The following is a 22,641-nucleotide window of genomic DNA, read 5'->3' on the forward strand; positions in this document are numbered from 1 at the left end:
TTAAATGCCATCACCTCACCTTTTAAATAAATAGGAGAGAGAGTTGCTTTGCCTTCGCACAAATTCTTCAGTCTCCTCCCCTAGTACATCATGTTTGAGGTGAGGATTGGGGCAAAGGGGCTCTCTCCGCCACAAAGGCGTCGTGTCTTCCTGAGACTCCAGATAGTGAGATACGGGCCAAGGAGGCGTAGACTCAAGAGAATATTTCAGTTCGAGAGAGGGGAAAGGATGTTTCCCCCTCTTTTAGTCAAAATCCGAAGCAGGTTCTGGTCATGCCAGATTTTTGGTATGTCCGAAGAAGGAATTTCCGCCATCAGCACCGTCTGCCTCGTAGCAGACAAATTTCTGCGGGGGCTTCCCAACTTCCGGCTCCCTGCATCTTTTCTGTAGATGGTGTTAGCCTGAGGTCAGGTTCTTTGGCTGCCTGAGTTATGGGCATGTAGAAGCGTCGAGGAATAGTTTCCTTAGACGACGTCTTGGGACAGTAGCCAACCTCTCCTCTGAGATATCTCCTCGGCATCATCTTCACTCTTTTGTACTTTTCTTTTGCTTACGCAGTTAATTCTAATGTTAAACTTGTTTCAGCCTTTGTTGCACACTGTACTGTTCTTTTGTCTTAATAAAAAACGTGTTTATTTCTTTATACATACTTTTTTGCAACAACCACTTTGGGCCTAAATATTAAATCTAAGCCTGCCTTTAACAATATTCCGGGCAGAACAATACTTTAACACAAATCCTTATTAGTTTAAACTCGCAAATATTATCAAGTATGACAATGGTAATCCTCAATAGATTAAATTCATGGAACTAACCGAGATAGCTGTTGAGTGCTACGCGATGCACGCTAGACCAATCCCCGAGAACGATAAACTCTAAACAATTCGTCCGAGACGGTAGTTGAGTAGCGAAGGACTTTGTGCTTTTGGGTAATATGCTGTACCGTATCGCATCATTCCCTTTGGCACGGGGGATCCAAGGGTGGACCGGGGAACCCGTGCAATTTAGGGATTGACCCAACTGTTAATGAGAAGTTCTCTTCGGATGGATCTTGAGGTTTATGATCTTTTTATGTACTTGGTTTCCCCATAGGCTTGAGTCCGAGGACCATGCAAGGCCTTGGTTCTGTCCAAAACTTATGAGATTTTCTCTTTTGTACTTGGTTTCCCCATAGGCTTGAGTCCGTGGACCATGCAAGGCCTTGGTTCTGTCCAAAACTTATGAGATTTTCTCTTTTGTACTTGGTTTCCCCAAAGGCCTGAGTTCGAGGACCATGCAGGGCCTTGGTTCTGTCCAAAACTTATGAGATTTTCTTTTTTGTACTTGGTTTCCCCATAGGCTTGAGTCCGTGGACCATGCAAGGCCTTGGTTCTGTCCAAAACTTATGAGATTTTCTCTTTTGTACTTGGTTTCCCCATAGGCCTGAGTCCGAGGACCATGCAGGGCCTTGGTTCTGTCCAAAACTTATGAGATTTTCTCGTGTACTTGGTTTCCCCATAGGCTTGAGTCCGAGGACCATGCAAGGCCTTGGTTCTGTCCAAAACTTATGAGATTTTCTCTTGTACTTGGTTTCCCCATAGGCTTGAGTCCGAGGACCATGCAAGGCCTTGGTTCTGTCCAAAACTTATGAGATTTTCTCTTTTGTACTTGGTTTCCCATAGGCTTGAGTCCCATGCAAGGCCTTGGTTCTGTCCAAAACCATTGCAAGGCCTTTGGTTCTGTCCAAAACTTATGAGATTTTCTCTTTTGTACTTGGTTTCCCCATAGGCTTGAGTCCGAGGACCATGCAAGGCCTTGGTTCTGTCCAAAACTTATGAGATTTTCTCTTTTGTACTTGGTTTCCCCATAGGCTTGAGTCTGAGGACCATGCAAGGCCTTGGTTCTGTCCAAAACTTATGAGATTCTCTTTTGTACTTGGTTTCCCCTTAGGCTTGAGTCCGTGGACCATGCAAGGCCTTGGTTCTGTTCAAAACTTATGAGATTCTCTTTTGTACTTGGTTTCCCCATAGGCTTGAGTCCGAGGACCATGCAAGGCCTTGGTTCTGTCCAAAACTTATGAGATTTTCTCTTTTGTACTTGGTTTCCCCATAGGCTTGAGTCCGTGGACCATGCAAGGCCTTGGTTCTGTCCAAAACTTATGAGATTTTCTCGTGTACTTGGTTTCCCCATAGGCTTGAGTCCGAGGACCATGCAAGGCCTTGGTTCTGTCCAAAACTTATGAGATTTTTTTTTTTGTACTTGGTTTCCCCATAGGCTTGAGTCCGAGGACCATGCAAGGCCTTGGTTCTGTCCAAAACTTATGAGATTTTCTCTTATTCGGTTTACTTTTCGACCATAAGCCCCTTCACTAGGGCGGGGAAAGTTGGCTTGAGGCCGGAAGCCCCTAGAGATGCCCGCGCCCTTGGCACTGCAAGGCGTAGCCCCTAGCAGAAGCTTATGCCGGAGCAACAACTGTATGTCGCCGGAGTCGGAGGAAGCCCCTAGGAATTTCTGCTTGCTAGAGAGCTGACTCCACCGCCACCTGCGCCAACGTGCAAGCTTCCCACAGACGACGCCAATTGTAAGGACACAATTCTCTAGCGGCCCAATAAGGGTGTTGGGCTCGCGCATGAAAGATCCCTCACAATATGATTTGTAGAGAGTGGGCTTGAAAAGCTAGCCGTTGGTCGCGGGGCTGTGCCCGGTCCTGGTTTTGGAGGAATTCGTGTAGAGAAAGGATTTGGGTTTGAACGTTTAAGCCTTACGGCGTCGCATCCTGTGGGATGGGCCTCCTCGGATTTGTTTCGAGGACCGTTGGGGTCTTACCCCGGTTACCCGACGATGGGTTTTTTCTGTAATCTCAGGTGTTGTTGAGATCTTCTCACCCAGATCGTCTCCCCCTTCTTGGAGGTGGGATGGATCCCCTCTCAGATTTACTTACTTTCTTATTTTATACTAGCTCGCATTCGTTGTCCTTCGTCCACGTGTAGGGTCGATCTTTACAAAAACTGACATTTGTCCCATCAGTCCAATCCCGGAATTGTTGGGGATGGTTTGATAAAGCTGCAGGGTACAGCTCTGTCAGGCGCTGGGTCTTATCTGGAAGGGTAGTAAGGATAACTTCCCCAAGATATTTTGGATCTCCTTACAAATTCGTCCCTATACCAGTTTCGCCCCTGTATTCCAATGGGATTCTGGATCTGCCGAGAACTAAACTGTCCTCGGCTGCCTCCCAAAAACTGTTTTGGGCTCTCTATTGTAGAGCTTGGGCCACAGCTCTCCTCGGATTGGGCCTTCGGATCTTCCAGGAGCAACTGGGCTTGGTCCACGAATTGTTGGGCCCCACAGGTTTTATAATATATTTACCTTCAATCTTTACAATATAAATTCAAATATTTTTTACATTGGTTCATTAATATTTTCTCTCCCATTTTGTTTTTTTTTTTTAGTTTTTATGGGAATATTATCATGGAAATAAAGAAAAAAAAAGTTATTAAATTCTAAAATTGAAAGTTTTCAATCTTAATTTTTCAAAAAAAAAAAAAAAAACAACAAAACAAAGCTACCGGTCTTAATTTAAACTCAAATAAATCAAAAGGAAATTAGTATTGACTTTTCAAATGATAAAGGACTAGTTAGAAAAATTATAAAATTGTGTTATTAAGCTTTTAAAGTGGGACATTTCATAATAGAATATCTTCTTCTTCTTCCTTTTTTGAGAAAATTTCATAATAGAATATTAGTTAGTAATCTCTCTCTAAAAAAAAAAAGTGATAAAGGACTAGTTAGAAAAATTATAAAATTGTGTTATTAAGCTTTTAAAAGGTGACATGCACAGTTGAACAATTATCAAATCAAATTAACAACCACCATAGTTTGTCGTCCAACATTGTATGGTGGAAATTGTTTACCATTCTATCATCATTATGGTAAAAAAAAAAATCACAAAGGAGACAAGGATTGAGAAAAATCAAGTTTTCATGGTCCTTTCTTGGGATAAGAACTCAGTCATTCCATTTGTAATGCACCCCATGTTTATGCTGAAGCTTTCAAGAAATTTGCCTAAATCAACTTGCACAACTCCTTCGTTTGTCTATCCTGGATTTAGTCATAGATCATATTAAATTTTACAAATTTTACCATTCTATCATCACGAAATAAGCTAAGTATCAATGGGCCAAAACCAATGTTCACATATGGCTATAAAAAGCCCAATAGCAAAAAGTCTAGAAAAGGAGGAAAGATAAATGGGTTAAAGCAAAACTGAATGGTTTGAACCAAATAAACATTTGTGAGACAAAATAGGATGCACATCAGCACATGTATGGTATAGATAAAGCCATACGTCAAAGCTAGGTCTCTTGTCTAAAAAATACCAAGAGAATTGCATAATAGTGCATATAAACTCAAATATGGGTACACTTCTAATCAACATGGAACTCCAAGAATTGGACACACCACAGGGGCATGAAAATAACTAGATCTCCATTCTCCATTTTTGCACCATCAATTTTGAGTTGCACAAGCAATTTCCACTTACTAATTGACAAATCGTTTGGTTTAAATAAACATTTACAATTACAGTAATTTTGAAAAGATACATTTCCATATTTAATTGCAAATAGCTTAAGGGGAATCTAAGTACTAAAGTGCATCTAAATTCCCCCAAAACCTGATTACACCAAAAACCAATTTGGTGACTTGACCTAAGCAATCATTATTAACTCACATTTTTGGGGGAACTTATAGATTAGTATTTTTTTAGGAACTTATAGATTTAAAGGTATACTTATAGTTACATATGCATGCATTAAAGTTCCAAAACATCATATTCATGAAAAACAACAAGTCCAAATGTACAAAATTTTTTGCAATTGTCAAAGTAACTAGATAAGTAAATAAAAATAGGACCCATGTAAGAATCAATAAAAACCTGACAAGTCTACTATTTTGAAAATTGTTGTATCTGTAATATTAAATCATTAATCTTCATCAATTAGATGCCCCTAACCAAACATGAAGCTTAAGACTATAACTATTCCCTCTTATTTAAAGGTTACACTAAACAGGAATGGACTTAACCTAACCTAACTTAACATAGGATGCAAGCAATAATAACCCACTGCACCTCTCTCTCTCTGTGAAAACTCCGATTGAATAAAAATGGCAATTGGGAAGAAGAAGTTGATGTCATCGGCGCCATGGAGGGGCGAAGAGGAAGCCGCCGAAGAGTTCCAAGACGCGAAGCTCAAAGTCACAAAGCAGCAGCCTGGAGCCGAGTCAGTGATGCACGTGCCTCGCAAGAAGAAAGGCAAGTCCAAACGCCACGACCATGACGATTACGATGATGATTCCCTCGTCGAGATTGACCCCCAGCTTCGCTACAGCTTTCAACGTAACTACCAGGTCTCTATTTTCTTGATTTTCATTTTTGTTTCTTGGTTTTTTTTTTTTTTTGCTTACCCAGTTAAGAGAATTCTTGATTTCTTGCTTTAAATTGTGTTTCTTTGGTTACCCTATTTTTAGTTTCTTGATTACTTGCTTAAATTGTGTTTCTTTGGTTACCCAGTTGTGAAAATTCTGGATTACTTGGTTTAATTTGTGTATCTTTGGTTACCCAGTTCTTAGTTTCCTGATTACTTGCTATTGGTTGTTTAAAGTTCATGTTTTGTCATTAGTAGTGTACCCTTTTGCAGTGTTGGGGATTCCTGGTTGTTCTCAATTGTGTTTAAATAGATTTATGTGTTATATGAGATATTGTTAATGTGGGTGGGGGTGTGTGTGTGTGAGAACGCCATCAATATCCACGTTGTTATTATGGGCAAGGGAATGTCTGTAGGATGTATATAAATTAATTGATATAGTCTTTATTGTCATGTTCTGTTTTTCTGTTGATTGACACTTTTATAGCCTATCCATCACTCACTGGTTGGAATTATACAGTTTACATCTATGTTTTTTTGGCTCTCAATGATATTTTTACTCCTCTTTTCTTCTTCCATTTGCTTACTTTGTATAATTTTGCATCTAAATCCGTTCATAATTGAGTTTGTGATATGATACTTCTTTTGAGTTTTGTGTATGCAGTTTCTTCAACGAGTATTCAGCATTGACACCATTGTGAAACCTCTTCCGCCTGCCATGGCCTACAATGTTTCCCGCAACTTGAACTTCTTTACGCGAATTTTCACTCAGTTCTTTGGTGAGTATTGATTTCTTTGTGCCATTTATAGGTAGCAGAGAAGATGGTATATATTACAAATTCTATAGTACAAGATAACGATGTCACTCTTAATTACTTTTGAGGGTTCTTTTTCCTAGTCTTCCTTTGCAGCTTTTGTTTCTGCTCCCCCTGTCTCTTTTTTTCTCTTTTTTATTTCTCTTTTTCTAGTAATCTGTTTCTTTCACTGAACCTAGAGTTGTGCAATTTCTGCAGCATAATGAGTATGCTTGTGGAAGGTCTGAACCTTTTTTCAATGCATTTGGGGCTATCAAGTCTATAACTTCACTGGAAGTTACAATGGGCTTGACTCCTACATCTTTTAGAAGGACTCAGAAATATAAATTCAGGGAATACAACTGGTTTAGAGAGATTTTCAATGTCCAATCAAGTAATTTATATTGCAAAACTTTTAAACTTAGAATCGGTAGACATTTCTCTTGATTCTATATTTTGGTTCGATCTTTGCAAACAATAGCTAACTTTGTCTCATGCTTATTATAAAGAATTAAAAAAAATGCTAATCTTGGTCTCATGATTGCACTCAAGTTCTTTGAAAGTCAAAAAAAAAAAAATTGTCATGCGATCAAACCTTTGACATGTTTCCCTTCCATTAATGCATTGATGATTGTTACATAATATTTTCGATGTGTAATGTAGTTATGTGATTTGTTGTATTGCAGATCCAGAAGGTATAGCAAATGCCCAAAAATCATTAGGGATAGGACAAGAAGAGAAAGCTCGCCGCGTTCGTTGAAAAAGAGATTAAAAAAATGGAAAAGGAAGGAGGCCCGGGAGAAGGGGGGGGGGGGATTTAAAAGGCAGTTGAAGATTTATTGTTGATTTTAGATGTAACTGTTTCAAATTATTTTTAATATCTGAAAGATTTCTTCTTTGGAGAATTTATAATATCTGAAGATTGAAAATGTTATCTAAAAATTCAGTGGGAACCCTTTCATAAAATTTTTTGACTTTGCACATGGACTTGCATCATGAGCTATATGAGAGTTTCAATAAGTTCACTGATGATATTTATTGAAAAAAAAAAACCAAGTACTAATGAGATTTCTTAATATGTTTTGCCTAACCTTGGATGAAACGAAAGCTCATGTTTTGCAGCATAGTAGAAATTAACCATTTTTTTGCTTGAAAAGACTAGATGATTTTGCTCTAGATCCTTTTAAATCGGAAATCAATTAAGCAAATTTCAACCTTCCACTAACAAACAGAAGTCTGTCATTCTATACTTCTTTCATCTTCTTATCATTACCCTCTAGCCAATTGAGCCAAGTTTTTATGCTAAAAAATTATTTAATGCGACTTTGGCTGGAGCCAACATTTTCCGTTAGAAAATATTTTATGTGACCCAAAAGACACATGAAATATTTTGTACTATCGTGGGGAAAAATAAAAACAATCAAAGTATATAACAACCTTCACAAAGGAAGAGAAATTTCAATTTCTGTACTTGATAGAAGTTTGACAGAACAATCCATTTGTAGGGCACAAAAATAAAAGCATGTTAATCGGTCAGAGCCATTAGATGGTAAGAGTTGAATATGATTTTCACGCAAGGACATAAATCTCTTATATGATGTCTTACAATGTTAATGATTGCATGTAGTTGCATGCCATAGCTTAAATTAGTCCAGAAAAGGTGTTAATTTAACTTCTTTCTTTTCGCCTTCTATTTTCTTTTTGGGTATGGTTTATTAATACAATAATGTCTAAAGCGTTGGCTGGTAGTAGAGTCCAAAAATGTTCAAAAGAATTTGAAGCAAGGCCCCAACATCTGTAGCAACTCTCTTATCTACAAAATATACAGCCACTACCGTTCTCTAAATTCCATGCACTTGTGGTCTTCAATCAGCACAGCAAGTTGAAATGAAACCTTCTTCTCAAAAAGAGGTCCTCCACTCATAGAAATTACGGAAACAAGTCTACAAAAACCAAGCCGTATAGCCTTAGTTAATGCTTTCCGAACAGACGGGCATCTAGCGGCATGCCATTTGGTTGCATATGGAATAACTGCAACAGCCTGCCAGCACTTGATTTGGCTACAAAGCCAAAACCACCCCGTTCACACTATCTCTGCTAGTGTCCCTAAATTTTCAGCAACACCTACAACCCTCCACAACTTGACACACTCGCCTTGGTACTTTCCTGCAGTTACTCTGATCCGCTTTTTGTGCATTAGAGACCTGTGCAGACCTGCAAAACAAAGCATTAGCACTTCTTTTTAGAAGCTATTTTGCACCCTTAAACATCAATCTAGAGAACATAATATATTCCTGTTTTTGAAAATTTGGATCCTCCATCCACTGAGCCAACCACTGCTTCAAAGAGCAAGGAGAAATGAACTCAGTTCTAAGGATCAAATCTATCCAAACAATACAGCCCAAGCAAGATTGCTCTTCTGGAATAAATTAACCAAGTTTTCCTCTTACTCACACAATTATTATCACTCACTATGTTTCATTTCACTATTCTGTTTTAAATTTTTAATAAGTAAGTCCTCAAGCCGAACTTCCACATAATAATTATTAACTTCAAAGGAAGCTTCAATTCCCACAGATGTCTCCATCTAAGAGCTGTAACCCTCCAATGAGAATCCATTACCTGAGTTCCCCCTACTTTCAATGGTAGCTTAATTTTGATATCGACCACGTGTTACATCGAGGCCATATTTGCTTATTAGTAGCTCCTCACCTTGAGATAGGGGTGGCTAAAATTTGAGCAGTCACTTCACTACTTTAGGAGAGTATTGCTGCCTAACCAGGTCTTGTTTCCAAGTGTAAAGATAACTTTAAATACCTATTAACAGATGTAGATTTTTTTGACTTCCCTAAAAAAAATATAAAATTCTCAAAAATTAATGACATTGATTATCAAAGTGTAGCATCTTTTTCCAGTATAAAATATAATACATTTTGCTAAAATAACAAACCCCATGGGAGGAAACTGAGAAAAGTTAAATTCTAGATGTAGTACAACAACGATCGCAACTAGAACAGGAGTGCTTACCAATCCAAGTAGGCTACCTTCTCCAATTTTCAACCTTGTCTACACAGTTGCTTGCTTGCTTGAGTCTGATTACTGTAAGGACAAATATGTCTCAAATGATGTGGTTAGTAATATATAACCAAGTTTGTTGTATGGTTGGGTTTCTCTACTGTCTACTGCTGTCCTTTAATTCTAATTCTAGTCAAGTCTCTTTGACAGGGTATAAGCTAATTAAGTTATGATTTTGAGATAGGCCTTTTGGCTTGTTTCAGCTCTGCCTGGTCATGATCTGAAATGGGTAGGACAACATTCAGTCAATAATTTGTTTTAGAGTGAAGGTTTTAGAAAAGTAGAAAAAATTTCAAGTACATCAAGAGGCAAAAGCACAAAAGTCTTGTGCAGTTACAAAATTAAGAGTTGTTTCATATTAAAAAGAGTTTTAAACTGTTAAATTCATGTCATAGCACTTATTTTCTTTTAAACTTGACCGAGATCATATATATATATATATATATATATATATATATATATCTCCTAGTAACAAAAAGCAGAGGAAAGAGTTGTTACTTTTAAATGGGATTGAACTATTATTAAGGTCTCACCAATGCTTCTACACAAGCATTACATGGTACAATGACAAGAATGATGATTTCCTTACATTGCAGAATAAAAGCAGCACATGGCTTAAGGCCATTTAGTATTGCTTACAATTCAATATTCAATTATGGTAAATCACTGATCCATCACTGCATGTCTAACAATTGAACAATTTATGTCATTCATAACATTTCTTTGGTGAAGATAAATCAAATTAATTGCTTTTAGCTTTGAATATGGTCTCCTATGAGAGATTTATATTTAGTTAGTTATTGCACATCTATTTACATATAGGCACAAGCTTAGGTTCCAAATGATGATAGCTTAAGAAAATTACCAAAAACATAACTTATGCAGATGCAGATCACTCAATTATGAACAATGTTGATGATACTTGGATATATCAAGAACTCGGTTGAATGATTGGTCAATGAGGACATTTTGCATATCTACATTAATTCCTCATAAAAAGTAAGTTATGATCAAATTCTGAATGTTTGAAATTTTAAAATAGGAGAGTTACATTACCAATGTCCTCAAACATGCTAATACAAATCATTTTTATAACATCTTTAATTGTTATCCTACATTAAAATAAGAAATTTATCAAAGAAAAGCAAGAATAGAAAAATCAGTCATTCTCTTAAACAGGAAAAAAGCACTTTTTTGGTTAAAGGTGGGAACACAGCTATAGAAAACCTTCAATGAGAAAGCTAGATGCTACATCTAGCTAGAATCATTCTAATTGCGATCTATACATGAGCTTACATATATGATAAGAAATGACATAATGATTAACTCAGATTATAATGTTTGCAATGGCATGCATATATTGTTTTTGCACTTTGAAAATTTTTAAAACAATGAACTATATAGGCAACAAGGAGACAACATAAAAAGAAAACTAAAATATAAATTAGGAATAATAGTGCAGATTTTACCTTGCAATCTATTACGGATAGCGAAAATCAGAAGCATAAAATGGACTGCATTTGCCTTCTTGTCTCTTGGCCATGTGACAGTTTCTCCTCATGAACAAGTCCAATAATCCTACATCAAGGGGGCAACCAACCCAAACAACTAACACAATCAGTGAACCAAAATTACTCTAATCATTGTTTATTTTATAAAACTATGTTTTTTTTTTTTTGGTGGATTAAATGAGTAGCTTCAAGAATGGGGGTGATTTTTTTTTTTATCAATTGTACCAATCCATAAGATTTAATAATATGCATTAATTAGCTAGGTGCACAAATTTGTGTTATTTGATCAAGGAAACAGACCAGATGAGAGTAGGAATAAGTGATAAAAATGATGCTAAAACACAGATAGTAAAATTATATTTTTAAGTTAATATTAGTTAAGTAAATGTGTCCAAAGGAAGGGAAAAAAAAGATACTGCAGAGCAACCAACGAAAAGCTTTGATTGAGAAGAATAAGCAATGACTTACAGGTAATATAGAGAAAAAGTTGACTAAGAAAAAAGACAAGAAGTTCAACAATCTTCAATGATGCTGTTGTTGGAATAAGTGCCAATAGCAAAGCTAAGCTGCAGCTCGCAAATATGTTCATAAAAGAGTAACCTGGGCTCTAGCCTCATTAGTGACTCCCATGCACAGCAAATGTACACCACTTACAAGCCCAAAAAATGTTCATAAAAGAGTTGGAAGCAAGAGTAACCTGGGCTCTAGCCTCATTAGTGACTCCCATGCACAGCAAATGTACACCACTGGCGTTCTCTAACTTCCTTGCACTTGTGTTCTTTAGTCAGCACAGCAAGTTGCCAAGGAACCTTCTTCTTTTCCACAGGTTCTCCAATCTTCCACTAACCAAAACAAGCCTGGAAAATATGCTACTCAAACAGTAAGCTTCCACTCGTTTGCATACGGCATTACTAGAACAGCCTGAAAAATTATCTGCCAGCCCATTATTTAGCTACATAGGCAAAACAACCCCATTTGCATCTGCTCTGCCAGATCCCCTCAATTGTCAGCAACACCTGCCATCCCTCCACAACTGGACACACTTGCCTTGGGACTCTCCAGTAGTTACTCTAAAATAATAAGAATTTTCAGAGCAAAACAAAAATAAAAGGAATAAGAACTAGAATAGGTAACTCAGCTATTCTCTTAAACAGAAAAGCAAAAAAAAAAAAAATCATTTTCTTTGGTTGAAGGTTATTACACAACTTTAGAGAACTTTCAAGTAGGGAGGAAGCTAGATGCTACCCCTAGCTAGACTAATCATTCTGATTGCAATCTAAGCATGACTTCACATATATAATATGTAACGAGATAAAAATTAATTTCAATTGTAATGTTTGCAGTGGCATGCATATATTGTTTTTGCAGCTTGAAAATTTTTAAAACAATGACAAGAGAGTAAAAGGCATACAACAGACTGCACTTATCTTTATGTCTCTTGGCCATGTGACAGTTTCACCTCATGAAATAGTCCAATAATCCAACGTCAAGGGGGCAACCAGCACAAACAAGTAACACAATCACTAAACCAAGATGACCCTAATCGTTGTTTATTTCATAAGACTATGTTTTTTATATGCATATTAAATTAGCTAGGAGTATTGCTTTGTGTTTTTTGATTAAGTGCCAATAATTAAGTAAGGTACAGCTGGCAAGAAACTATTTTGAAGTTAAAATTAACCCAAAGAAGTACAAGTATATGCCAAGTATGGGAAAGCAATGATGCATCAACCAAAAAAACTCAAATTAAGAAGAAGGATGGTGACTTACTGGTGATAGTGAGAAAAAAGTTGATTAACCTTCTGGGTCACATCATAAAATTCCTTCCAATGAAAAAATCTCAGGTCACTAATCACTCACTTGACTCGTCACAAGCAGCTATGGACATGGACATTCTCTATTTTTAAAAAAGAAATTGGATCCCCGCTATTTCCATCCCCTACCCTTGCAGCTCTCCTCCAGCAGGATTGGTTGCAGTTGAACCCTCTCTAATGGTCTGCATTTACTTATCCTGGCTGTTTAGGCTTTTGTTTGTTTTTTGAACTGTTAGTTACCCTGCACATTGAAATCAAACAAACTTTTAAAATACATGGCCACATTAGTGGTAGAGAAAAGCTCTTTCTTCACAGTTGCCTAGTTCCTATAAGTCCACATAGACCATAAGAACTTTAATCATATGTCAAACACTTCATAATTAAAGAGCGGTTATAAAAATGAGTATTAAAGTATTAATATCAAAAATCAATGAGGTAACTATATTACATATGAAGGAGGCAATGCATGTGATAGGCTATAGAGCCCTTCCATTCGAACTGGACATTATATATATATATATATATATATATATATATATATATTGTTAAGCTCCTAAATGTCTGGGGTGGAAAAAATAGAATAGGGACCAAAAAAAAAAAAAAAAATCTAGCTAAGAAAATGCAAAGGAAAAAGGTATGTCTTTTTAAGATGAGATTTGGCAGCAAAAACTTCCAGTTTTGATGTTTACTTTAATCCCATTATTTCTTCTGCTTTTAAAACACCAACAAAAGCATTTTCTTGCCATTCTTTGTTGTCAAATTGCTAGGAGTCTCATTGACAACTCTACTCAAACATGTGGTGAGCAATCCATTAAAAAATGTACACTAAAAGAAAAAGAAAATGCAGAAACCAACAGAGGAAAGACAGTGACTTACTGAAAAGTTGATTAACCATAAGGGTTACGTTCATTAGATTCTTCACAATCGCTTAACTCCTCATCACAGTCCTTGTACTCACTTGACTCCTCAGAATCAGAGTTAACATTGGTTTCTGTGTGCCTTTTAATCCTTTTTGAGCTTCCTTCTCCACTGGGTCCAGCCCCATTGTAATCATCATGACTACGCTTGACTTTGTGACATTCCACAACCACTGACGAATGGTCGAAATTATGATGGAGAACATCCATGCCATCATAAGGAGCGATGCTGCTGTTGCTATACTGGACCATTGTTCTGTCAAGATCTTCTATGTCTTTCTTGTATATCATACGGATCCCCCATTTTTTTACCTTGACACGGCTGCTTTCAATTTTAATTCTAATCTGACTGAATCCATTCACGTCACCTTCCCACAATAATTTATTTGATTCCTCGTCCAAGTATTGAGGAACGACATAGACTAGCGAAACGTGATCTGATGAAACCTTATTAATTGAGTGATAGTCATCAATCTCAATTCTTTTTCCATTGGCTATCAACGAATATGCAAGACGGGGATATGAATCAAAATTATTCGTACAAAACACAACGCAAAAAGCAATTCCCACCTTCTTACACAAATGAGAAGGTAGTTTTATTTTCACTTCATTCCCCATGCTTTGGTGGCTAAACCACTCAGGAATTTCACTTCCAGGAATAACAATGGCATATGGATTATAAGGATTGGTTTTTATGACTGAGAGAGGGAGAGAGGGAGTGAGCTTGAGGTACTTTTTTATCCCTGAGATAAACCAGTCTATGCAGCTTTGATTGTCAGCCAATTTAAAGCAATTTTGAAGACCGAGAGATCGTGGTTCCAATGAATCGCTTGGTTTTAATGGATCTGGTAACATTTCCAGTGAGATACAACCTTCTGCCTCAACACGTTGAATATTCAATGGAAGCTTTGGCAATGATCGAAGACTTGTGCAATTATTCAACCTCAGCAATTCCAAATTCGAAAGTTGAATGATGCTTTCCGGAAGGCAAACAAAATCATTTCCACTTAGATACAAATCATATAAATTGAATAAGGAACCAATATCATTGGGGATTGCCTTGAGATTGCAGTAACTTAAATCTAACCAGAATAAAGAAGACGCAGGTGACAGAGATAGAGAAGAGAATAGCAAGTCGATGGGATGAGGACTTGTTGGCATTGAACAAAACGGGAGGAGCTCATACCACGATTTATTAGATGATAACCCCTTACATCCACTGATAGTTAGCTCAACAAGATGTTTTAAGAGACCAATGGAAGAAGGGACCTCTCTTATAGCAGTTTCGCCCAATGCCAAACACCTTAGACTTTCGGCATTCCCTAGGTTCTCTGGCAGTCTATCCAGTTTTGAGCATCCCTCAAGATTGACTACTCTAACCAACTTTAAATTAAAAATGGTATCAGGTAAATGCACAAGATTTTTGCAATTAGTTAATTCCAACTCACCAAGGTTAGTCAAATGCTCAATTGAAGTGGGTAGTGTTGTAATTGCAGAACCACCCAACTTAAGGATGCTTAGGGCAGCCAAATGCCCAATTGACGTGGGTAGTGTTGTAATTGCAGTATCTATCAAATAAAGGTAGCGTAGGGCAGCCAAATTCTCAATTGACGTGGGTAGTGTTGTAATTGCAGCAGCACCAGTTAAAAAAATACGGCGTACACATTTCATGTTTCTGCTGAATTCTGGAAGTTTTGTTATTTTTGAGCACCAAGCAAGATTAAGTTCCTTAAGACACTCCATTTCAAACTTGCTTGGAAGACTTGTGAGGTTCTTGCACCCACTTAAATCAAGAATAGTAAGCTTTTTATGAATTCCAATTGATGGGTGAATCCTACGTAAATTTATACAATTTTGAAGAACCAAACTCTTAAGATTTGGGACGTTATTGATGTCTGGGCCTTCAGTAAGCTTTAGAGCAATGAATTTCAAATTCTCAAAACACTGTTAAAAGCCAAAAAAGAAAAAGAAATAGAAAAAAAAGAGTAAAACAATTAGCTTCTACAAACAAACTTATTATTAAAAAAAAAAAAAGTAGTATAAGGGTACCTAAATTACCTTTGATAGGAAACTTGATGTCAATGATTTTGAAGGGTACTCTCTCCATTCAAGAACTCTTAAGCTCCTAGGAAGATGTTTGAGACCATGCATAAGTTGAACACCACAAATTTTAAGCAATTTTAGATTTTGCATCTTTGAAAAGGCCTCAGGATTCCATTCTACATTTTTTGGTTCATGCATCTCTAGTCCTATGCATTGAATTTTCTTTGTTCCCTAATAATAAAAACAAGAGGGATTAGTATAAAATGTATAATTACTAGACTAATATAATTTAAACTCCATTATTATTTATAAAAAAAATGTTGAATAATATAATAAGATATATGCTTATTAGTTTCTTTCAATAACCCCTTACCGTATTTTCTGTCAGCACATTGTTGATGTCGTCAAATGACCACAATCTACTACGTTCCTCAGGAAGATCTTTGCACTCTTGACAAACTATATCTCGACCCATTTCTTGTAGTAAATCATGCATCCACAATTGATTTTCATGCAATTTAATGAGAGACTTGTCAATAAGAACACTCAATCCAATTCTAGCATGAAGCCTAAGATAGTCTAGTATTTTTATGACGTCATCTCCATTCTTGTGATTAAAAAAGCATGCAATATTTAAGAAAATTTCCTTCTCTGTTTGTCGTAGTCCATAAAAACTTATTTGAAGCACATTGAGAATTCCTCTATCACAAAATTCGATGAGCCTATTCAATTCACTTTCCCAATCATCAATGCTTCTTTTGAACAAGAAAGAACCCAAAATTTCAAGGGCCAAAGGAAGCCCCTTACAATAATCTACAAAAGCTTGAGATAGCTTTCCATAATCTTCAGTTGGATGGTCCATTTTAAAAGCTCTCAAACTAAAAAGTTTAAGAGCTTCATCATGATTCAATACTTCAGCCTCATATATTTCAGTTCCTTCATGATACACTAACAAATGCCTATCTCTTGTTGTTATCATAATTCTACTACCTGAACCAAACCAACAATGATCCCCTGCTAACTTCTTCAATTGGTCTAATTCATTTACGTCATCAAGAACAAGAAGAATCTTTTTGTTATGTAACCTATTCTTGATCATTTGAACTCCATCATCAACATCTTGTAGATTCAAATTCAAATTTTTTAGCATCAAAAGTTTTTTCAAAAGTTTTTTTTGTAACTTGCATAAACCACATTTTTCAGATTCTTCCCTAACATTAGCAATAAAACAGCAAGCTTCAAAATGATTGGAAACCATACTATAAACAACTCTTGCAAGAGCTGTCTTACCCATTCCTCCTGTCCCCCAAATTCCTATAATGCGAACATCATTTGACTCTATAGTTAAGTATGACTTCAATTTCTCAACTCGGGATTCCATTCCTATTAGTTCCATGGTATGTGCTGTATTTCTCAATTTATTTAATACCTCTTCCACAATGTCTTGGATACATTCTGCCTCAGACCTACAAAGAAGAGAGAACAATAAGTTGTGAATCTGAATCTATGGCATTAAGTTTAGTAGGTTAAAACTGAAATTGGGATTCTATTTTGTCTTAAGCCAATTAATATATAGTTTTCAATTCACTCAACATAATCAAACATGGGATTTCTACTTCTTTTCTTTTCCACACAACATTTTGATAACAAAGAAAGGTCAAGAGTCTTGTAACTCAATGCAATTGCTTAGTTCTCTTCATGTGGAAAACTTGGATTCAAACCCGCAAATAAAGTCTAGAAAATTGAAGAGGATTATATAAGATATCTGAAATTTAAGATAAAGCAACAACCCAAACTACTCTAGTAAAATTACTCCAAAAGAGTCTTAAAAGCACAAAATTAATTATATGATTCAGTATGAAATCTTGTATTACATTGCAGATGTGAACTTTCTTTTCTATCCAATTCACAATAAAAATTAAATATGAGCCTTTTATCATGATTCTTCCATCCTGTGATTCAGTATGTCACCATGAACATGTATGTAGGTATGTTTACGGTTCAAAAAAGAACTATAGATCAAGGAAGTCAATACCGTACCGGAGGCTATACCGGTTTGGCCAGTGGTACGATATATTTCGGATACCGGTCAATACCGGTGTACCGTTTCGGGTTTATCGCTATTATTATTATTATTATTATTATTATTATACATACTTGATTATTTATTTAGAATTATTTATAAATCTATATAAGAATCCTTAAATTTATAATAGCATATTTCTCTAAATTAATTGCTTATTTTTAATATGATTAATTTTTGCTCAAATATCAACCCAATAATGTAAATTGACATACTAGATGGTAATAATAATGAAAGATAAAAAGGTGATATTAATTATTAAAAAAAAAAAAAACATAAAATTGCTTACCAAATGTGAGTGGCAGCCAGCCTACAAGTCAAAGTATGTTGAAAATTTGAACTCATTAGAGTTCACGTGGGTGTGTCAGACCTCACACAAAACAACTAAACAAGAGCCACACACACAAAACTAAAACTCACACAAAACAATTAAACAAGAGCCACACACACACACAGCTGAAACAGAAAGCACAAGAAGAGAGTTAGTCTCGGTCAAAACTGAAGAAGAAGAAGAAAAATAAGAAGAAGAAGAAGCGGCTGGATGTCTTCCCCAGTTTTTCAAACACAGAGTAAAGCAACAAATTATTTCTCTCTCACAGCTTTGGCCTTCACTTGCTCTACCTCTTTCTCTCCCTTTCTCACTTTTTCTCATCTTCTTCTTCCTTTTCTTTTTCTTTTTTCTTCTTGTTTGTACCGGTCCGAAACATTTTTACCGGCCGAAACAGCCGGATTTCGCCGGTAAGCCCGGTACGAGGCCGGTACGACCAGTATTTTTTCCGGTACGAAACAATAGGTGTACTTGTACCGGTGCACTGGTCGGTACGGTATATACCGGCCATACCGGCCGGTACGGTACGAAATTAACATCCTTGCTATAGATAAGGAGTATTCTTTTTATTATTTAATAAAAAGAATTATGTCAAATAGGATTACATATTTTCTAATTACTACAACCATCGTTAGGCCCCTCCCCGCTATAAATGTAGTTATGTGTATAATATATTAAAGTAGAAGTTCAATAAAAATCCAAATCATTATGTATATTAAATTAAAATGAAAGCTAAAAGAAAGTTCAATTTAGAATTGAAATTAGATTCTAAATCAACTCCAATTTTGTGCCAAGTATCCTTTTAATTGTCCACAATTTGATGCCAAGTTTCCTTTTTTAATTTCCCACTACTAATTTGATGCCAAGTGTTTCTATATTTTAAAGGAGGCTTCAATTTTTTTTTTTTTTTTTCTTTTGAGAGGAAAGGAGGCTTCAATTTGCATCAACTGTCTTCCATCTCTCATTTATAAAAATTTAAAAAAAAAAAAAAAAAAAAGTCATTCCATCTCACATTTTGCATCAAGTGTCGTTACATGTAAATTCATGAATCTGAGCTTAAAATATATACATATATGTAAAATTTTAAATTTAAAGTGTCATTACATGTAAAAGTTTATTATATGTATATGTAAAATTTTGAATGTATAATACTTACAACCTATTCAAAACTATTTTAAGTCCACCTAAAACTATTTCTAACCCCTTCTATGTAGATCCCATATGAAACCACTTCTAATCTTTTTAGAACTAATTCAAATTTCCTTAAAAAATTATAATTGGACAAATTATGAATTTTAACGTAAACATATATCCTGCTCTAAAACTGGATTATTCATATATTATTTGAAAATGAACCCAAAAAAAAAATTTATTGCATTACAATAACAAAAATTAAGTTAAGTAACCAAAAAAATTTCTTCCGTCTTTTCAAAAATAAAATAAACAAGAATGAACAATTTGCATGTTTTACCAAATAAAATTGTTACAAGGATTTTTTAAGAGTTGACAAAATATAGGAATGACCATTAATAATATTAAACTTGTGTAAGAATTTTAATATGCATCTAATTATGTTTATTTTTAAATGCATCCATGCATATGAATGAGGTTAGAAGCTAATTAATTAGATTCTAATTACACTCTAAGTTTGTGCCAAATATCATAACAATTAGATTTCACATACTCTAATTTTGTGTGAATCGCCTAAATTATTTCTAACCTATTCAGAACTATGTCAAGCCATAAAATGATCACTTCTACTAATTCTACTTGAAACCCAGTAAAAACTAGCTAGTTCCACTCATTTTAACCATTCCAAGTTTTCTTTAAAAGAAAGAAGAAGGGGAAAAACGCCTATCGTATTTGTTATATAAAAAAACTATTTTTAATTTAAGGATAAGTTTCAATGAAAATTCGTATTATATTCTAAAAATTGCCTATTCTTTTTCATTATATCTTCATAATAACTCAACTTTCCTAACTTACATGAAAACTATAAATAGGGAATAAATTACATACATGACAATAACAAAAATTACGTTAAGAAAGATTATTAATTAAGTATATAGATAATTCAGCAAACAACATTTTATTTTCTTTTAACTAAAATAGAGCAATTAATAATGAGTAATTTACATCTCTTGCAAATGTTATCCTTACAAGATTTTTCAAGAATTGATAAAAATTATAGAAAGTAATATTATAAAATTAGATAAGAACCTTTAATATGAATCTAATTATAAGTTTATAACTAAATGCGTCTATATTTATATATAAAGAGTTACAAGCTAGTAAAAAAATTGATTTGATGCTCTTTCTTGCATTAAAATTTTAGTTTGCCTAATTTTTTTTTTTTTTTAATTTCATTAACTCCTTCACTACTTTAAATGTAATTAAGTATGGTTTGATTTCAAAAGATAACTATCTCTTCTTCAATCATTTTCCCCCCCTCACTTCCCACCGTTTATGTTTTTTTTTTTTTTGGTATCTTTTTAATTAGACCAGTTTAAGCTCATCATATTCTGTACTTCAAATTTTGTTATTTACTTTTTAACTACTTAATGATAGCTGTTTTGGTAATTAAAATATGAAACCAACAAAAATTCATGTTTTTGAAAGGGTTAAAAATGGGCTAGAGATTTATATTTTTGTTGTTCGTTGGACTAATTTTGTTATATGTTTGGGCTCAGGATCATACTGCGGGGTCGAGAAGAATTTGGGCCAGGTACTAAAATTGCATGTAAACATATAGAGTATTCACGTAGTCTTACTTTATTTTATATATATATATATATATATATATATATATATATATACCTGTGTTCACTTAGTCTTACTTTTATTATATATATTTTTTTCATTCTTTATGTTTGAAGTTTTCTACCATTTCCAAAAAAAAAAAAGAGTTTTCCCAAGGAGAGCTTTTTTGACTGGGTGGTAAAAGAAACATAAATTGCAGATAAAGTAAAAGAGAAGAATAAAAGTTGTTATACACGCTTCAAATAGTACGATTTTGCTTGAAATGACTTAGGGTCTGTTTGGATAGAACTTATTTTGCTGAAACTGAAAACTTAAAACTGAAAACACTGTAGCAAAATAATTTTTAAATGTGTGAATAGTGCTGTGGGACCCATTTTTAATGAAAAAGTTGATAAAAAGTGGAGTTTGTGGGACCCGTGAACAGTGCACAAGTGCACTATTCACAGAGAACCGGGTCAACAATTGCTGCTGGGGAGAATAAAAAAAAAAAGAAAACGTGAAACGTGAAACGCAGGACGCGCAACGCTCTATACAAACACACACTTAAAGTCACTATTTTAGTTGTTTGTATAATAGGAAAAGAACTACATTTTAGTTGATTAAGTCTATAATTCACCAACGTCAAGAAATGTGAAGTCGTATAAAAATACATAATTATTATATTTATCATGTAAATTTATATTGATATTATTTATTTTTTCTTTAGTATTTTATTCTTTTTTTACATATCTTGAAAATGAAAGAAAAGAGGTAATGATTGTTTTTTAATGCAAAAGAAAGAGAAAAATTAAAAAAAAAAATCATCTAAAATTAGTATTTTAAATGAAATGTTTTGTAAAATAAATAATTTGATATATATTAAAAATTTTAAAAAGTGAATAAATAAGATAGGAAGGTAAATTTTTATACTAAAATGCACATAACTTTTAAACAAGCTGATGCAAATGCTTTAAATGTGTGTAAGAGTATAAAAAATGCTACTAAAAAAAACCACGATCTTACCTTTGATGTGGTTGTGGACGTAAATGCTCGCCGGATAAACTCCCCACTTCTCTCATAGCATCTTTCCATTTTTGAATCTTCTCTCTGTCGATTTTGTCATTTTTCTGATGTTCGTCAAAGGCTTTTTCAAATGGCCCAGTCTGCTTCCGCACGTCGGAGGGATCTACGTGGTAAAAGACGGGCACCACTTCAAGTCTCTTATTTATTTTGCATTCAACAATTTTAGCAAGTTCATCCAAGCACCATTTGGAATCGGCATATTTTTCTGAGAAAACAACAATTGCATACTGGGATTTTTCTATTGCTTGTATCAGCTCAGAAGCAATTTCTTGTCCTAGTTGGAGTTTTTCGCTGTCTCTAAAGGCTTCAATGCCTCTCAATATAAATGCCTTGTATAAATGGTCTGTAAAGCTATGGCGGGTGTCCTCACCCCGAAAACTGAGAAAAACAACGTAGTTCGAACCAGGTAAAGAGGGTGTTTCGGAGCTAGTGGAAGCCATTGGAAACTTAGTAACAAGCTTTTTTGTGGAAAAGTTACAAAGGAAGTTGCAGTGCAAGGAAAATGGAAACCTGGAAAGAGAGTTATCAGAGCTTTATAAGGTCTTACTTTCTGTAAGAAGAATGCCCTATGGCAAGGAACGTAGAGCTAGCTCTAGTAAGATGAATAGTTAGAGGTGTAGGCAACGCTGGTATGGGAAATATGGACTGATAGGAACAAGTTTATATAGATAGATACAGTACCGGCTCAAGGCCTAGGCAACTTAGACCTAGGCCTAAGGCCCACAACAAATAAAAAATTTTCCTACTAAAAAAAGGCTCCATTTTCCTTAGTAAAAGATCCAAAATTTTATAAAAATATAACATTTTTTAAATAATTAGTAAAAGATCCAATTTCTTCAGTGCATGCATCTT

The 22,641-nt window shown here is 35.0% G+C and overlaps 2 protein-coding genes across 2 annotated transcripts; one reads left to right on the top strand and one right to left on the bottom strand.

The window, feature by feature from the left end:
• Positions 1 to 4,716: 4,716 nt before the first annotated feature.
• On the top strand, positions 4,717 to 6,964 carry LOC115960031. Its single transcript, XM_031078727.1, has 3 exons — positions 4,717 to 5,385; positions 6,067 to 6,181; positions 6,883 to 6,964. Exons 1-3 carry the CDS (start codon positions 5,143 to 5,145, stop codon positions 6,954 to 6,956), a joined length of 432 nt encoding a protein of 143 aa, XP_030934587.1. The 5' UTR covers positions 4,717 to 5,142; the 3' UTR covers positions 6,957 to 6,964.
• A 795-nt stretch (positions 6,965 to 7,759) lies between these two features.
• Positions 7,760 to 22,403, bottom strand: LOC115961076 (TMV resistance protein N-like). Its single transcript, XM_031080121.1, has 9 exons — positions 21,730 to 22,403; positions 15,930 to 17,022; positions 15,572 to 15,787; positions 13,473 to 15,457; positions 12,553 to 12,837; positions 11,480 to 11,852; positions 10,741 to 10,849; positions 9,224 to 9,295; positions 7,760 to 8,410 (listed from the first exon to the last, which is right to left on the bottom strand). The coding sequence occupies exons 1-4, from the start codon at positions 22,227 to 22,229 to the stop codon at positions 13,484 to 13,486; spliced, it is 3,783 nt and encodes a 1,260-aa protein (XP_030935981.1). The 5' UTR covers positions 22,230 to 22,403; the 3' UTR covers positions 7,760 to 8,410; positions 9,224 to 9,295; positions 10,741 to 10,849; positions 11,480 to 11,852; positions 12,553 to 12,837; positions 13,473 to 13,483.
• Positions 22,404 to 22,641: the final 238 nt, after the last annotated feature.

This window comes from Quercus lobata, chromosome 9 (assembly GCF_001633185.2).
Source record: "Quercus lobata isolate SW786 chromosome 9, ValleyOak3.0 Primary Assembly, whole genome shotgun sequence".
NCBI classification, from domain to species: domain Eukaryota; kingdom Viridiplantae; phylum Streptophyta; class Magnoliopsida; order Fagales; family Fagaceae; genus Quercus; species Quercus lobata.

What these genes read in the sequence shown, in the direction of transcription:
- LOC115960031 (XM_031078727.1), top strand. Translation starts at nt 5,143, where the DNA reads ATGGCAATTGGGAAGAAGAAGTTGATGTCATCGGCGCCATGGAGGGGC. An exon ending in GCTTTCAACGTAACTACCAG is followed by an intron (nt 5,386 to 6,066) that starts GTCTCTATTTTC and finishes TTGTGTATGCAG; the next exon opens with TTTCTTCAACGAGTATTCAG. An exon ending in AATTTTCACTCAGTTCTTTG is followed by an intron (nt 6,182 to 6,882) that starts GTGAGTATTGAT and finishes GTTGTATTGCAG; the next exon opens with ATCCAGAAGGTATAGCAAAT.
- LOC115961076 (XM_031080121.1), bottom strand. Translation starts at nt 22,229, where the DNA reads ATGGCTTCCACTAGCTCCGAAACACCCTCTTTACCTGGTTCGAACTAC. An exon ending in ATGTGCTGACAGAAAATACG is followed by an intron (nt 15,788 to 15,929) that starts GTAAGGGGTTAT and finishes TTTTATTATTAG; the next exon opens with GGAACAAAGAAAATTCAATG. An exon ending in CATCAAGTTTCCTATCAAAG is followed by an intron (nt 15,458 to 15,571) that starts GTAATTTAGGTA and finishes GGCTTTTAACAG; the next exon opens with TGTTTTGAGAATTTGAAATT.